General features: G+C 58.5%; 1 protein-coding gene across 2 annotated transcripts in view; it reads left to right on the plus strand.

The window, feature by feature from the left end:
- PPA2 (inorganic pyrophosphatase 2) overlaps positions 1-16,734 on the plus strand; it is a 114,779-nt gene that overhangs the window by 55,758 nt on the left and 42,287 nt on the right. For both annotated transcript variants that reach the window (XM_029076819.1, XM_029076820.1), the window contains one exon: positions 4,999-5,125. In XM_029076819.1, coding sequence (XP_028932652.1) covers positions 4,999-5,125 — 127 coding nt within the window. The remainder of the gene's footprint in view (positions 1-4,998; positions 5,126-16,734) is intronic.

The following is a 16,734-nucleotide window of genomic DNA, read 5'->3' on the forward strand; positions in this document are numbered from 1 at the left end:
GAAGTCTGGAGAGGGGAGAAACTGGAGGAAGGAAAACCAGGGAGGGAGGTGTTGACGAGTTAGCAGGTTGGCAGGTGCCTTCTTCACTGATGTGAATTCAGGTTCTTACGGACTTGAACTCGAACGTGTCTTCGGTGAACGGCGAAGCTCCTGGAAGGTATTTTCAGACCTTGGCTCAGCAGCGTCCAGATTTCCGTTGTTAGGAGAGAGAGGTCTGGGCGTCTGCAAGTCCGGTCTAGTTCATTGGCTTACACCCTCCAGCAGTTAAAAATCTAACTGCTAGTCGGATATATAAACCGCTGCAAGTTAAGATGGGTTCGGGGAAGGTTCTGCCGGTTTTGCGATTGTAAATATTGTGCACATTATCGAAAGGGGATAGTTTATTTTATGGACAAAACCGTCTGAAAGGTATTCTGCCCCCACCCCCGGTCTGAATCATATAAAGATACATAAGTGACTTTTTTGCCACATCCATAGTTTCAAAATGTCCATCTAGATTTTGATTTTGAAAACGTGTTTGGAAATTTAGGCCCAAGCGAACGTTTCAGCTCTTCTGAGAGCAAAACTTTACAGCCGAGTCGGAACCCTTAAAAATAGGATCTTTTAAAAAGCGCGGGTGTAAACCTGGCGTCGACAGCCCGAATGAACCACCGTAATAACTTTCCGAAGAAGATGAAACATCTGTTTTTACGTCTTGCCGTTTCCGTGATTTTCTCAAGAGCTATTTCTTCAAACCCGCTACGTTTACTAGTTTTAAGATCTCTTAATGTACTGCTATCCTTTTAATGTTAGCCTTCGAACGCCATCCGTACGGACCTGTTTTTAAAGTGGTTTGGATTCACGTTACCGTTTTTATTTTCTACGAGAAGGCGAGCGACCTAGTCCGTAAACCACGCGTTGGAAAGTCAAATATAGTGAAAGACTTTCCTTCCGTGGCGCGAATTGGGATTGGGATTATATGGTGACCCGAAGAGAAAGCGCTTCTCTAGTTCAGAGTCGATTTCTGGCACTCTTCTAAATCTTGTATTTCAGGCTCTATAAATAACTCACTCCTTTTGGTTTCTGGAGTGCCGGTGTGAGTCACCGGTTGTCAGTTTTCCTGGGCCCCAAAAGTAAAAACCCAAATGGGTTAGGATTTGGTTTTCCGTAAGCGTCTGATCCGGGCAACTTCGGATTTCCCTTCGGCCGTTGGCGGCCCCCGGCATCTCTCTGTTCGATTTAGAAAAGCCGAGCTCAGGTTGGGCGGAGCAGAGTGGGTCTGTGTTTTTCTCCCACGCTGGGAGGCCCCGGACCTGTGTGCGGAGCGCTCTGCTAAGCGCCCGGGAGCGTAACAGCGATAATAATAACGATGATGATATCCGTTAAGCGCCTGCTTCGTGCCAAGCACTATTCTAAGCGCTGAGGTAGGTACAGGGCAATCGGGTCGTCCCACGCGGGGCTCATCCTTTTAATCCCCATTTTCCAGATGAGGCACCGAGAAGTGAAGTGACTTGCCCGAGGTCACCCAGCAGGCGCGTGGCGGAGGCGGGGTTAGAACCCGTGACCTCCGACTCCGACGTAACAGAGCTGGGAGACGTTCCCTGCCCACAACTGGCTTACCGTCCAGAGAGGGAGGCGGGCGTTAACGTAGGTAAAGTAAAGACGTGTACGTAAGTGCCGTGGGACCGAGGAAGGGGTGAAGGAAGGGACCAAATCCAAGCGCCGAAGCGACGCGGGAGGGACCGGCAGTAAAGGAAGCGAGGGCTTAGTTGGGGAAGGCCGCTCGGAGTCGGTCAGTCGTATCTATCGAGCGCTTACCGCGTACGGAGCGCCGTCCGAGTGCTTGGAAGAGTACGGCGTAACCATGTAACAGACACGGTCCCTGCCCCCAGCGAGCTTACCTTACGGTCTCCGGGAGGAGGCGTCGGCCGAATAAGGCCCTGAAGGCGGGGCCGGCGATCGTCGGATACGGAGAGGGAGGAAATTCCAGGCCAGAGGCGGGACGGGGGAGAAGGTCGGGGGGCTAGATAGATGAGACCGGCACCATTCCTGCCGTCTGGTTTCCGAACCGAAGCCCGGGGACGAAGGGGAGGAGACCTGTCCTTTCTGGAGCGCCCGGAATGACGACGGTCACCTGGGTTTCGCCGCCCGGTTTCCGGGCAGTCCGGGCCCCCCCGGGAGATCAGCGTCACTGGGTGGAGGAGCTCAGCGACGGCGCTCGGTGGAAAGAGCACGGGCTCTGGAGTCGGAGATCCTGGGTTCGAATCCCAGCTCTGCCACTTGTCAGCCGTGGGACTGTGGGCGAGTCACTTCACTTCTCTGTGCCTCAGTTACCTCATCTGTAAAATGGGGATTAAGACCGTGAGCCCCACGCGGGACGACCCGATTCCCCTGCGTCTACCCCAGCGCTCAGAAGAGTGCCCTGCACACAGGAAGCGCTTAACAAATACCGACACCGTTATCATTATCAATATAAAATTAATAGCGACGGTGGTGGGATTCGTTAAGAACGGACTCCGGGCCAGACGCTCGACCCAACACCGAGGTCGACACAAGATGATCGGGGCAGTCCCTGCCCCGCGTGGGGCTCACGGTCTAAGAAAGCGCGGGGACGGGTACTTTACAGGCGAGGAGACCGAGGCCCAGACGAGTTGTGATCCGCCCAGAGTCACGCACGGCCGGTAAGTGGAGGAGCTGGGATTGGAACCCGGGTCCCCCGACTCCCGGGCGCGCACGCTTTCCGCCGGGCCGTTGGGTAAGCGGCCTCATCGTTGATAGTGGCCGCAGCCGGAATCGGGCATTTCTGGACTTGAAGTCCTGTTTCTGTGAGGGTAGCTTGTTTTGTTTCTTTTTATGGCATCCGTTGAGCACTTACGGCGTGCCGGGCATCGTTCTAAGCGCTGGGGCAGATAACGAGTCGATCGGGCCGGACTGTGTCCGGACTGTGTCCACGTCGGGCTCGGAGTCTTAATCCCCATTTTCCGGATGAGGTGACTGAGGCACGGAGAAGTGACCCGCCCAAGGCCACGCGGCAGGCAGGGCGCCCGAGCCGGGATTAGGACCCAGCTCTTTCTTAACCGTGGAGGACGGCGAGGGACCGTTGGCCGAACGCGGGCTTTCCGTTGCGCCTTTCCGGTCCCTCTTTCCCCACCCCTTCCTGAACTCACTCTGAAGTTCCCTCTTGGGTTCCGCCCTGGCGTCTTAATCCTCGCGTGGACCGCGGTCTGGAGGAAGGAAAGGGGCACCCGGGGGAAGGGTCCGAAACCAAGCGTTCTGAGATCTGACCCTCCCCCAGAGAGTCGACCCTGGCCCGGCTCCCGACCCTCGGGTGGCTGGCTGCGCCGAGGTAATAATAATAACGTCGGTGTCTGTTAAGCGCTTACTGTGTGCAGGGCACTGTTCTAAGCGCTGGGGGAGATACGGGCTCATCGGGTCGTCCCACGTGAGGCTCACGGTTACTCCCCATTTTACAGATGAGGTCACTGAGGCACCGAGAAGTGAAGTGACTGGCCCACGGTCACACGGCTGCCAAGGGGCAGAGCCGGGAGTCGGACCCGTGACCTCTGACTCCGAAGCCCGGGCTCTTTCCACTGAGCCACCCTGGCGGCGGTTTACCGGAGCTTGGGTTTGCCCGCTCCTGGTCCGCTTCGTCGAAATGACAAGCATCCCGTTGAGTTTGAAGATCAAAGGGCCCTATTAGTAGATCGCTTGATCCAAACCATATTCACATGCGTAATTGCCCCACTTTTTCGCCAACCGTTTGCGACCCCAAAACAAGAGAGGTGTCTCTAGGTGGGGAGTTAAGTCAAGCAATAACGGGGAGTAGGAAGAGAAATCTAAGAGGGCCCGCGAAGCTGCCCGGCCCGGCTCCGCCACTTGTCAGCTGTGGGACCGTGGGCAAGTCACTTCACTTCCCCGTGCCTCAGTGACCTCATCTGGAAAATGGGGATGAAGACCGGGAGCCTCACGGGGGGCAGCCCGATGACCCCGTATCCACCCCGGCGCTTCGAACGGTGCTCTGCACGTAGTGAGCGCTTACCGGATACCGACGTCGTCACTGAAGCGTCTTCCGTGGTCACCCAGAAACCCAGCACGAGCGCCCTGCCGACGGGCGTCTCCGAAACGGAAGCAGCTGCAACTCTAATCCTTTGCCTCTGCGAGGAAACACGATAGGTTTAGTGTGCAATCTCCCGAGCGGAGTTGCAGCTTTAGGATGTCACCTAGGTCACAAGCAGTAAAAGGACGTCGTCCCCACAGTTCCCGGGGAGAGGATGGTCTTGGTGGAAAACGTCCCTTCTACCCACGTGCGCCGGACGGGAAAGAGGCTGCCAGATTCCCCAGGCTGGCAGGAGCAGAGTTCGGGGTTAAAAGATGCGGCCCGGGGATTCCACACCGAAGGCAGATTAAGCCGGCTTTTGAAAGCCCCGGGGTTGTAACGGATTCGAAAGCCTCGAAAGAAAATAACACCTCGTGGCAGTGGGAATGCAAGAGGGAAGGAAGGAACGAGGCGGTTCCGCCAGACCCGCGTGATCCGCGCGGTGCGTTTCAGGGACGCGGGAGCGTCGCCTCCGAGAGTGGAATCGGGAAGCGAATTCTCGTAGCAAATGCTACTCTACGTTAAGATGGGGGAAAGGCCGCGAATGCCGTCGTGAGGTTTTTTGTCGGTCTTTTGGTTTCGTTCAATCCTCCCCGGGGACAGAGACCCGTAATCCTGAGAACACACTCGGACCGCGGAGTCCAACAGTTCGGGCACCGTTCCGAACTCCGGTCGGCTGTAGCAGCGGGGGCGACGTTTTACTGATCGTTAGGACCCGTCAGTAAATGTGTCACCGGAGCACTTAATCCTTCGCGGGATCTTGCCGTGAGACCTCCCGCTATCCTCTCGTTTGTTTTCGTTCCTTACGGCGGGCCTGCCTTTCGGTCCGATTTCCACCTTCGTCGCTATAAAGGCTTCGACGAAGCCTCCGCGGGCTTCTCGGCGACTCTTTCGATGCTGAGATCCCCCCTCTGTGTCTGAAGGTTCACGCCCGCGGCGAGATCGTCCGAGTGAAGATCCTCGGTGCCTTGGCCCTGATCGACGAGAGCGAGACGGATTGGAAGTTAATCGCTATCAACGTGGCCGACCCCGACGCCCCCAAGTTCCACGGTGAGTCTCTCTACCTTTCCAAGAAATCCGGAATCCCGGGGCTGAAATGTCAGGATCATACCCGGTCTATTTAATTGGGAGCTAAACGCGCGTCCGCCGCTTTTTACCGGTTTGGCCGGAGACTCGCTGGGCGTTCTGATAAGTCGCCGTCTGCCTCGCGTCACTGGGACGAGGGAAGCGGGAGGCAGGGGAGGAAGCGGACCACCAAATAATAGCTTAAGCCCAAAGCGTACGTGCCGTGGGGCACCGGCTCAGGTGGCCAGGGTTTTTTAGCTGTTAAAGAGATCAGAAACCGGTGTGCGGGGGCGGCGAAAGTAAGGTGAGAAGTAGTGAGGAGATGGCTCGCTGGCATTTTGACAGGACTGTGAAATCTGCCTGGTGTGTGTGTGTGTGTGTGTGTGTGTTTACGCACCTGCGTGTGAAGAAGGGAGGGGAGAGTCCGTGATGGATTCTTGCGCGTATCCCGCCCCCCTCAAATTGCTCTTTTCCTCTCTCTCGCTTCCTCTGCCCTTCCTTGCCTTCTCTGCCTCCCTCGTCCTCCCCCTTTACACTCGGCCCTTCTCCAGGGGGCCGAGGCCCAGGTTTGTGGAGAGCCCAACTGGGCGTCGGAAGATGGCCGATAATCGTAATAATTATGGTATTTCTGAAGCGCCTAGCTACGGGCCAGGCACCGGGCTGAACGCTGGAGGGGGTGCCAGGAGATCGGGTGGGACACGGCCCCTGCCCCCAAATGGAGCTCACAGTCTCCGTCCCCATTTTCCAGATGAGGTAACCGAGGCCCAGAGAGGTGAAGCGACCCGCCCAGGGTCGCACGGCAGACGCGTGGCGGAGCCGGGATCGGAACCCGGGACCTTCTGACTCCCAGGCCCGTGCTCTCTCCGCTAGGCCGTGCTGCTTCTCTAGGCCATTCTCCTTCTCCGAGAGCCGTCTCGGTTCCCTCCCTACGAGGACGGGCGGGCGGCGAGGAAAATGGGTTGTATAAAGCCGGGAGGCGATGCCTCAGATTGTGTTTCGGGCGTGATCGTCTCTGGAAAGAGGTGGGGGAGAGAGTGGTAGAAAAGGAAGTTCCTTAGTGCGGGAGTTCTGTTTTTAAGCCTTTCCACGCGTTTCTGCTCAGATCAGAATCCAGCCGTAGTCCTGTGGATTTAGAGTCTCGTCAGATAATTTTGATATTTCTCATGTCCTCCTCTTGATTTCTCTCACCTAACCCTTCGCCTCGACGCTCAGGTTCTCTCAAAATGGGAGCGACGGGGGGAAAACGTACTCGGGAACCAGGGCCCGACCGCGGTCGGTCCCTTCCCGTAGTTTCTCGATCCCGAAGCCTCCGTCCCGAGGACCGTCCATCGTTCTCGACGGGACCGTCCAGCCTGCTCAGAGAGGAGAAGGGGAATTAGGTCACTGCTGGACAGGCAGGGAATTGATCATGGGTTCGTCTCTCGTACCGGCGTCTCCAAACCTCAGCCGCGATCACGGAAATTGTCCGGAACCTTTGCCGCGGAATCGAGGACCTTTAAGTGTGTTTTGAAAGTTTGGCCTCGGGTCTGTTTTAATGTCCTCGGATGAGCTGAGATTCTCACCTCTGGAGAGAGGTGATTCTGAGATAGGCGTTGGGTAATGTAGAAAGTGTGGGGTGTTTTTCCCCGAAAGAGAGGAGCAAGAAATAGCTTGAAATTTGTGTTTTTGAGGGGAGGGATCGGGAGAGGAGTTTCATCAAGGAGGTGAGTCGTTCTCTGTTTTGATTTTCAAGCGACGCGCAGTGTCGTGTGTGTTTCGTTTAAATTCATCCCCAGAATCGCGTTTCCTCTCACCTCCTCCCTGTGCCTCGTTCTCGCCCGTCCCGCCGTTGACCCCCGGCCCACGTCCCGCCTCTGGCCTGGAACGCCCTCCCTCCTCGAATCGGCCAAACAGTCACTCCCCCCCCCCCCCCCGCCTTCGAAGCCCTACCGGGAGCTCACCTCCTCCGAGAGGCCTTCCCAGACTGAGCCCCCCTTTTCCTCAGCCCCCCGTCCGCCCCGACTCGCCCCCTTTGCTCTACCCCCCCCTCCCCGCCCGCAGCACTTGTGTATATATTGTACATATCTATGATCCTATTTAATGCCTCTTTACTTGTTTTGATGTCTGTCTCCCCCCTTCTAGACTGTAAGTCCCCCGAGGGCAGGGATCGTCTCCCTTCATTGCTGAATTATCCTTTCCAAGCACTTAATGCGGTGCTCCGCACACAATAAGCGCGCAATAAATGCGATGGGATGAATCCCGGCTCCGCCACTCCTCTGCTCCGTGACCTCGGACGAGTCGCTTCACTTCTCTGGGCCTCAGTTACCTCATCTGTGAAATGGGGACCAAGGCTCCGAGCCCTAGTGGGAAGCAGCGTGGCTCGGTGGAAAGAGCCCGGGCTTGGGAGTCAGAGGTCACGGGTCCGCCGCTTGCCAGCTGTGTGACCTTGGGCGAGTCACTTGACTTCTCTGTGCCTCGGTTCGCTCATCTGTAAAATGGGGGTGAAGACCGCGAGCCCCACGTGGGACGACCTGATCACCTTGTCTCCCCCCAGTGCTTAGAACGGTGCTTTGCACATGGTAAGCGCTTAACCAATACCACCGTTATTATAAGGACCGTGTCCAACCTGATTAACCCGTATTAACCTGTGATTGAGATCGTGGGCCGCGGAGCGTGTCCGACGTAATCATCAACTTCCTGTTCCGGCGCTTAGTACGTCCCGGTGCCTGGCACACAGCGAGCGATTCACAAATACCGCAAAAGACGCGCGACTCCAGTATGAAGTGAGGGACCTCTGTATAGATTTCAGCCTCGAAGAATGCGCTAAACTTCGTTTTAACCTGGAACCACCCCAGCGATCGGAACGGTGCTTGACGTACAGCGAGCGCCTGAGAAACAGCGCTCACGGTAGAATTATCGAGGCCGGCACCGGGTGGAAACCTGCGACCGATCCTTCCCGCCCGTCCTAAAGTTGCCCGAGGCGGACGGCGGACCCCGTCCGGAGGGGCTGGGCGCGGAGAGCTGCCGCGAGGCTGGCAGGCTCTGCGCTCCGGGGTCTCTCTCTCCCCGGGCCGGCCGGGGGGTCCCGCCTCCCTCCCGGCATCCCCCGGCTCTATAACGTCGGTGTCTGTTAAGCGCTTACTATGCGCCGAGCACCGTTCTAACCGCCGGGGTGGCCGCGGGGTCATCGGGTCGTCCCCCGTGAGGCTCACGGTTAATCCCCATTTTACGGATGAGGTAACTGAGGCGCAGAGAAGCGAAGTGACTCGCCCACGGTCACCCAGCTGACAGGTGGCCGCTCTGCACTCCCGGCATCCTCTGCCCCGGCCTCCGGCCCCGCCGTCTGACGGGCCTCGGGGGCTAGTTCAGTTTTAACCCCCCGTGTTGGTTGGCTGAAACGTTCTGCCAGGCTTTCTATCCCGGTGCAGTTTCTCTGCGCTTGTTCCCGGAGACAGAACATTCATCGGTTGCCGTGAGGGGGTGTTTTCAAATGGGTCGACCGATGGAGTCCCTCTCTCTCGGAGCCGTCGTCTGTTCCGGTTTTTTAACTTTTCCTGACGGGAAGGTTAACTAAGACCGGCGTGCCCGGAAAAACGAAGTTCAGCACGTTTTTCGAGGCCGAAATTTATGCAGAGGTTCCTCACTTCATACCGGAGATGTGTTGTTTTTTTTTTATGGTTATCTGTTCATCGCTTACTCTGTGCCGGGCACCGGAACATACTAAGCGCCGGAATAGCTAAACGATAATCACGTTGGACACGCTCCGCGGCCCACGATCTTAATCACCGTTTTACAGGCGGAGGTAACTGAGCCCAGAGATAGTAGCAGTAATAATGTTGGTATTTGGTAAGCGCTTACTATGTGCGGAGCGCTGTTCTAAGCGCCGGGGTAGATACGGGGTCATCAGGTTGTCCCGCGTGAGACTCACAGTTAATCCCCATTTAGCAGATGGGGTCACTGAGGCACAGAGATGTTAAGTGACTTGCCCAGGGCCCCTCAGCGGGCAAGTGGCAGAGTTGGGATTAGAACCCAGGTCCTTCCGACTCCCGGGCCTGTGCTCTCTGCCTTCTGTGCTCTCCCAAAGGGCAGATCAGAGCAGACCGGCGTAAACCGTGTGCGGTTTTGGGCTGAAAAAAAGAGAGCTGGGATCCAGACCCTTTCTCCTGAGCCAGTCGCACTCAAGCGCCGCTGAGCAGTGTAGGGAACTGGGAATATCCCAGGCCTGAGGATCACGGGACCCGCCTTCTAGTCCCTCTCTTGCTGGGCGACCTAGGGTGAGTGCCGTAACTTCTCTGTGCCTCTCTGTCATCCTCTGTGAAAGGGAAGTCGATCCCCGGTCTCCTTTGCCCTTTAGATCGGGAGCCCCGCGTGGGACGGGCGCGGGGTCCGACTCGCTTATTTTGCGCCTGCCTCGGCCACCCGATGCGTAGTCGGCGCTTGCTTAACAGATGCCGTCATCGGCGTTGGGATCGTCGGCGGCATCCAGACGGATCACGCGTGAGGGCGTGCCGCCCATCTCCTGACGTTCCGCGCCGGAGACCCAGCGGGAGGGAGTCCGCCGAGCCGGCCAGGCCCGCGGGGCGGGGAGATCTGCAGGTTTTGCGGACCTAATAATGTCGGTATTTGTTAAGCGCTTACTACGTACAGAGCACTGTTCTAAGCGCTGGCGTAGACACGGGGGAATCAGGTTGTCCCACGTGGGGCTCACGGTCTTCATCCCCATTTTACAGATGAGGTGACTGAGGCACCGAGAAGTTAAGCGACCCGCCCAAAGTCACGCAGCTGACAAGTGGCCGAGCCGGGAGTCGAACCCGCGACCTCCGACTCCAAAGCCCGGGCTCTTTCCACTGGGCCACGCCGCTCCCTTCCGGGTCGGGCCAGCCGGGACCGCGACGGGGAGGAGAGGCCTCAGCGACGGCCTCTGCGAGGTACCGGCCGCCCGCGGGGGCGGCCGTCTCGGCTTCCGGTTCCCGCGGCCGAACGTCCCCCTCCCGACCCGCACGCGGATCATTCGTTCGGCCGTGTGCATCGAGCGCCGTGGGCGGGCGATTCTTTGCACCCAGGTGACGGATGCCGTGGGGCGGAGCGGCGCGTGAGGGGAATTTAGCGAACGAAGAAACAGCCGGGGTACAGACTGGGAGCCCTCCGAGGGCAGCCGAAACAGGAGGAGGGCCGTTTCCGAGGCTGAGTTGGCCCCGGGGGCAGCCCTGGGCCGCTCTGCGCAGCTGGAACGCCGATGACCGGAAAGAGGTCCGCCGGCTCAGTCCCGCGCGCGTCTCCCCGCTCCGCGCGTCGGTCCGAGGTTCCTTATTCGATGCGTCAGCTCCGTCCGTCGCGCGATTCGGGTCGGCGCGGCGGCTCTAGTGATAAAACGTATCGCGTTAGCAGGGAGTAGGCAGGGACGGACCGGGAGAGGACATGCGGTTTCTCCTCAAACTGCAAGTACGCAGGAGGGCTTCCTGGTTCTCCCTCTTTAGACCGTGAGCGCCTCGTAAGTTTCTTTTTAAAAAAAATGCTATCCGTTAAGCCCGTATCCTACGCCGGGCACCGTACCGAGCCCCGGCGACGAGGTCGGACACGGTCCACGTCTCCCGTGGGGCTCACGGTCTCAATCCCCCATCTCACAGCCGAGGTGACCGCAGCACGGGGAAGCTGAGCGACCCGTGCGAGGTCACGCGGCGGACGGGCGGTGGAGCCGGGATTAGAACCCGGGTCCTCTGAGCCCCGGGCCCGAGCCCGCTCCGCTGAAGGTGGACGTCAGGGAGGGGGCGAGAACCGCGATGAGGCGCGGAGGGGGTGGCTTTCGAGGGGAGGCGGGAGATCTCCTCCGGAGATACCGCCGGGAAGGACGGGAGAGTCGAAGTGGGGGCGGGAAGGGGGAGGGACCGAGGAGGGGTCGGGGCGATTTGGGGGAGCTCAACCCTGATGGTGTCAGTTTTCGCAATAAGGAGGCGTCCGGGTCACTGGGGGCGTGGGAGGGGGGAGGTGGGGGGGGGGGGCGGCCGGGGGGTCCGAGGAGGGAGTCAAACGTCTGCAACAGCTGGCGAGGGCGGTGGGCACGGGTGTCCACAGGGGCGGAGGCGTCGTTCTGCCGGGCCGAGGAGAGGGCGGAGTTAAAGCACGCGAGGACGAAGTGGGTCCGACGTCTCGATCTCCGCCGGCCGCGCCCCGCGGCTCCGGGACGAGGGCGGAGGAGGCGGACTGTGATCCGGGGCCGTGGATCAGTGGTAGGAGATGGCTGGAGGGATAGGGGAGCGAGTCAGTTGAGTTCAGGAGGGAGGGCGGTGTTGAGGACGTCTCTTTGGTTATCGGGGGAGGGGAGTTTGGGAACGGAGGCCGAGTGGGGTACGACGGGCGATCGGACGGGGCCCCGCGACCGGAGGGTCCGAGGGCTGGCGGGGGGGGGACGCAGCCCCCGTCTCGCGTAGGGATCGCGGTCTCATTCCCCGTTTTACAGAGGAGGGACCTCGGGCACAGATAAGTGAAGTGACTTGCCCGAGGCCACCCAGCAGTGGCGGCCCCGGGATCAGAACCCGGGTCCTCTGGCTTCTAGGCCCGGGCCTCGATCGCTAAGGCGTGCCGCTTCCCTCTGGGCCGCGGCGCTTTGTCCGCGGACCCGTTAGGAAAGATGAGCCCGCCGTTGGGTGGGGACGGCGTCTTTCCGTTGCCGAATCGTACTCTCCCAGCGTCCGGTACGGCGCTCTGCACCCGCTAAGCGCCCCGTGACTACGACTGAACGGGTGAACGGGAGGGGGCGGCCGGAGGGACGGAGAGGGTTTGGATGGGAGCGAGTGGACGATCCTGCCCGGGTCCCTCCACTCCTCAAAAATCTCTTGACCAGTAGCTTCAACACGCTCCATCGACCCTCGCTCGTCCACATATCCGTTCTCTTCGGCCGTTAATAATAATAATAATAATAATAATAATAATAATACCACCACCGATTGTCTCGTTTTTGTTTAATTCTGTTCCGCTCTGCCGTCCGTCTCCCCCGTTTAGACCGCGAGCCCGTCATCGGGCGGGGACGGGCTCTGTCTCTGGCCGAATTGTCCGTTCCGGGCGCTCGGTACAGTGCTCTGCACATAGTAAGCGCTCGGTAAATACTATCCAACGGATATTTAAGTGCTTACTGTGTGTCGAGCGCTGTTCTAAGCGCCGGGGTAGGCTAATCGGGTTGGACGCTAACCCTGTCCCGTAAGGGCCTCCCGGTCTTAATCCCCATTTTACAGATGAGGCAGCTGAGGCCCGGAGAAGCCAAGCGACTCGGCCGGGGTCACCCGGGAGACAAGTGGCAGAGGCCGAATTAGAACCCGCGCCCTCTGCCTCCCGGGCCCGTGCTCCATCCGCGCCGCTTCTCCGTCATACCCCAGCGCGCCATCTTCATTCCTCTCAATCCAAGCCCCTCACCCCGTCTCTCTCCCATCAGGATCCAGACCGCGCTCTTCCCAGTTCTTTAACGGTATTCGTTCGTCACTCGCTCTGTGCCAAGCACTGCTCTTCGAAGCTGGGGTCGATAGACGTCAATCTGGTCGGGGGCACGGTCCCGGCCCCGCGTGGGGCTCACGGTCCAAGTAGGAAGGAGGTCAGATGTCGACTCCCCGTTTTACGCGTGAGGAAACCCGGGCCCAGAGAAGTCAAGTGGCTTACCCGAGGCCACGCGGCAAGCAGAGAAGCAGCGTGGCTCGGTGGCAAGAGCCCGGGCTTGGGGGTCAGAGGCCGTGGGTTCGACTCCCGGCTCTGCCTCCTGTCAGCCGTGTGACCGTGGGCGAGTCGCTTCACTTCCCTGGGCCTCGGTCACCTCGTCTGTAAAATGGGGATTAGCCGCGAGCCTCGCGTGGGACGACCCGATGAGCCTGCGTCTACCCCAGCGCTTAGAACGGTGCTCTGCACGTAGCAAGTGCTCAACGAATACCAACACGCAGCAGGTCGTGGCTCGGTGGAAAGAGCCCGGGCTTCGGAGCCAGAGGCCGTGGGTTCGACTCCCGGCTCTGCCTCCTGTCAGCCGTGTGACCGTGGGCGAGTCGCTTCACTTCCCTGGGCCTCGGTCACCTCGTCTGTAAAATGGGGATTAGCCGCGAGCCTCGCGTGGGACGACCCGATGAGCCTGCGTCTACCCCAGCGCTTAGAACGGTGCTCTGCACGTAGCAAGTGCTCAACGAATAACAACACGCAGCAGGTCAGCGGCAGAGCTGGGATGGACCCCCCCCCCCGGGTCCTCTGACTCCCGGGTCCGAGCCCTTTCCACGACAGCACGCTGGGTCTTCGAGACCCTGCCGAATTCACCCCTCTCTCAGGAGCACCTCCTCTGTTGATTTTAAATTCCCGCGGGGTTAAGTCACCCACCTCTGCCGCTTCAACACCTCTGCACCACCTACACAGTCGTACCCGTCCGTGGCGTCCGCTGTGTACTTTACTACTCGTTTTTTTGCCCGTCTTCCACGGATCGTAAGCTCTCCGAAGGCATGGACCGTGTCTTCTCCCTGCGTTCTACTCTCCAGACGCTCTGCTGCAAATAATGGTATTTATCGAGCGCTTACTGGGTCCAGAGCACTGTATTGAGCGCTTGGGGGGTCTACGATGCTACTGCAGGCTAGTGATCTGAATGCTGTCGATTGAACCGTGAGCCCGCCTGAGGGCAGGGACTGTCTCTAGCTGTTAGCGATTTGTACTTTCCGAGCGCTTAGTACAGTGCTCTGCGCATAGTAAGCGCTCGGTCAATACTACCGAATGAATGATCGACCGAATGCCAGCTAGTGAATTGGGGAAGGCAACTGCAAGACAGAGACTAAAAATGCAAGAGAAGGGCCTTAACCCCAGCAAACTCCGGGAATTCATTACAGCCTGCATCCCGCCAAACGACAAGGGAGCCGGATACCCACTGGCCGGCAGGGATTGGCGGCGGCGGCGGCGGTATTTCTTAAGCGCTTACCGTGTACAGAGCCCTGTGCTAAGCAGTCGGGAGAGCGCAGTACGTCTGACTTAGGATCGAGTTCCCTGCCCCCAGTGAGCTTAGTCTAGAGACGTTCATATACATGAATAATTTATAATATTATTATTATTATGGTATTTGTTCAGCTCTTACTATGTGCCAAGCACTGTTCTAAGCCCTGGGATAGCTACAGGGTCATCGGGTTGTCCCACGTGGGGCTCGAAGTCTTAATTCCCATTTTCCGGGTGAGGAAACTGAGACGCAGAGAAGTGAAGTGGCTTGCCCACGGTCACGCAGCAGACGGGTGGCGGAGCCGGGATTAGAACCCACGCCCTCCGACTCCCCAGCCCGGGCTCTTTCCGCTAAGCCGTGCCGCTTCTATAATGATATATATATATATATATATATATAATAATCATATATAATGTGGCATCGTTGATTCTTGGCACTGTAAAGAATTGGAGTCGGCAGCAGCCCGAGACGATTGCGTATCCTGCCCAGAGCAGCTCCCGGTAAGCGGACAGGCAGCCCGACGGAACCGGTAGTTTATCCGGGCCGCAAGCGTCCAGGCAGGTAGTAACCGCCACCGAATCCAAGATGCAACGGGAGGTAGAAATTCCGGGAGCGTTTTCCGGCCGCCGGTGGCAGATAACGGAATCGGATAACCCCATTTTGACCCGCTAGCGTGAGAGTTTCCCCGGCTGTCGGAAGCCGGATCTAGGCGTCCTCCGGCTCCCCGCTTCTCTCGTCCCTCCCGCCCGGAGTTCACGGCTGGAAGAGAGTCGGAGAGATCCCGGCCTCCGTCTCCGATTCCCAGACCTTGGATCGGGCTTTCTCCAACAGCTTAGGATGCCAAGATTGGGAATTCAGACTGTTCTGCCTAGACCTGTAGCAAGCTTGGGAGCGGTAGGCAGGCTCTGAAGACCTCGTGGGCCCGGAAGAACTGGTTCTGGAGTCTTCCTTTCCACCCCGTTAGGATACGCTCGATTCCCGTTGGAGGGTTGGGTTAAAAGCCAAAAGGTTGGAGGGCAAAGACGATCCGGTGCTCCCTCGACCGGATACCTCTGGAGGCCTTCACCCCCGAATTAGAACCTCCCGTAGAGGTTCCGTCTGCTTTGGCCTTTTACTTTCCGTACGCGAGAAGGAGGAGACCTTGCGTGTCTGGAATTCTTCCGATTCTCGAATCAGCCGAGCGAACCTCCGACTCGGAGCCCCGTGTGGGACGGGGACCGCGTCCAGACTGATTAAACCCGTATCTTCCCCGGCGCGCGGCACGGTGCTTGACGCGTTTCAAGCACCCAACAGACGTAATTTCAAAAAAAATCTATCGGCGTTTGTTATTAAGGTATTTAAGCGTGTCAGATACTGGCTTAAGCACTGGGGTAAATACAAGATAATCAGATCAGTCCCAGTTCCACACGGGACTCGTGATTTCATAGGTACTGGATCCCCGGCTTACCGAGGAGGAGATTGAGGTCCAGAGAAGTGAAGTGACCTGTCCGAGGTCACACAGCAGGCAGGCGACCCAACCGCCATTAGAATCCGGGTCCTCCGACTCCTGAAGCCCTGCCCTTTCTACTAGGCCGTGCTGTTCCTCGTGAAAAGATATTATTTTCGTTTGCTTTGTTGTGACTCGAAACATCCTTTTAGAGATCTCAGTCTAGATTTGGTAGTAGAGTCTTGAGAATCCCCTTGATAAGGGTGATCACGAGGGTGTTTGTGAAGCGCTGACCGTGTGTCGGGCACTGTTCTGAGCACTGGGGTAGCTACAGGGTAATCAGGTTGGACGCGGTCCCTGCCCCACGTGGGGCTCCCGGTCTTAATCCCCGTTCGACAGACGAGCTACGGAGAAGCTCGGAGACCTTGCGCGACGTCACGCGACGGGGAAGAGGCGGAGGCGGGATTGGAACCCGGGTCCTCCTGCCTCCCGGGCCCGTGCTCCACCCACCGGGCTGCGCTGCTTCCGTTTCCGACCGAGCCGGCGGGAGGGGCCGCGCAGAAGTCGGGGGTACAGAGCGCGTTAGTTTTCGTGTCACGTAGGCGTGTGCTCTTCACGTTCTGATGGTCAGAGCAGGTCGTGACAGCTGAGAAGCTTTCAGCGAACTTGTGGAAGTACGCGTTATTAAAAGGAAAGGAATTCTCCGGTCTGGCACCTCCATTCCCGGTGCCCGAAGTGCAGGCCGTGCCTCTGTATGGATCCGAACGGCCGCTGCCTCTGAATGTCTGGAAGGCGTTCTTAAAAACGTATGTCCTCGCTTCCCCCGGACTTTGTTTGAAGTGTCTGTCGCGAGCGTGTTCAGCTCCGCAAGAAACGGCGTCTGTAGCGCCGACGCGGGCGCTCGTACGGTTTCTTTGGTGGCTTCCTCTAGCCAGACCCTGTCGAATGCGAAGCTACAAAAGAACTCACCAGACTGAAGAGTCCCAGGCCGGTGTCCGTCCGGCCCCCCCGAGAGCGGCGCCAGAGACCCTTTCCGTGGACCCGAAGGGAGCCGTCCGTGAAGTCAGTCCCCAGAGATGATCTTCAGAGAGCGAATGAGGAGAATGAACGCAGTAACCGAAGGGCAGCCTCGCTTTGTTATTTTGCAAAAGCCGTCGTCCGTTGTCGTTACTCCGTGGTGAGTTGTGGTGGAAACGGACCCGGCCGGGGCCGAGAGGAGTACCGGCCGGGGAGGAAAGAGACGCGTCC

The sequence above is a fragment of the Ornithorhynchus anatinus genome, chromosome 12 (genome assembly GCF_004115215.2).
Source record: "Ornithorhynchus anatinus isolate Pmale09 chromosome 12, mOrnAna1.pri.v4, whole genome shotgun sequence".
In the NCBI taxonomy this organism is placed as follows: domain Eukaryota; kingdom Metazoa; phylum Chordata; class Mammalia; order Monotremata; family Ornithorhynchidae; genus Ornithorhynchus; species Ornithorhynchus anatinus.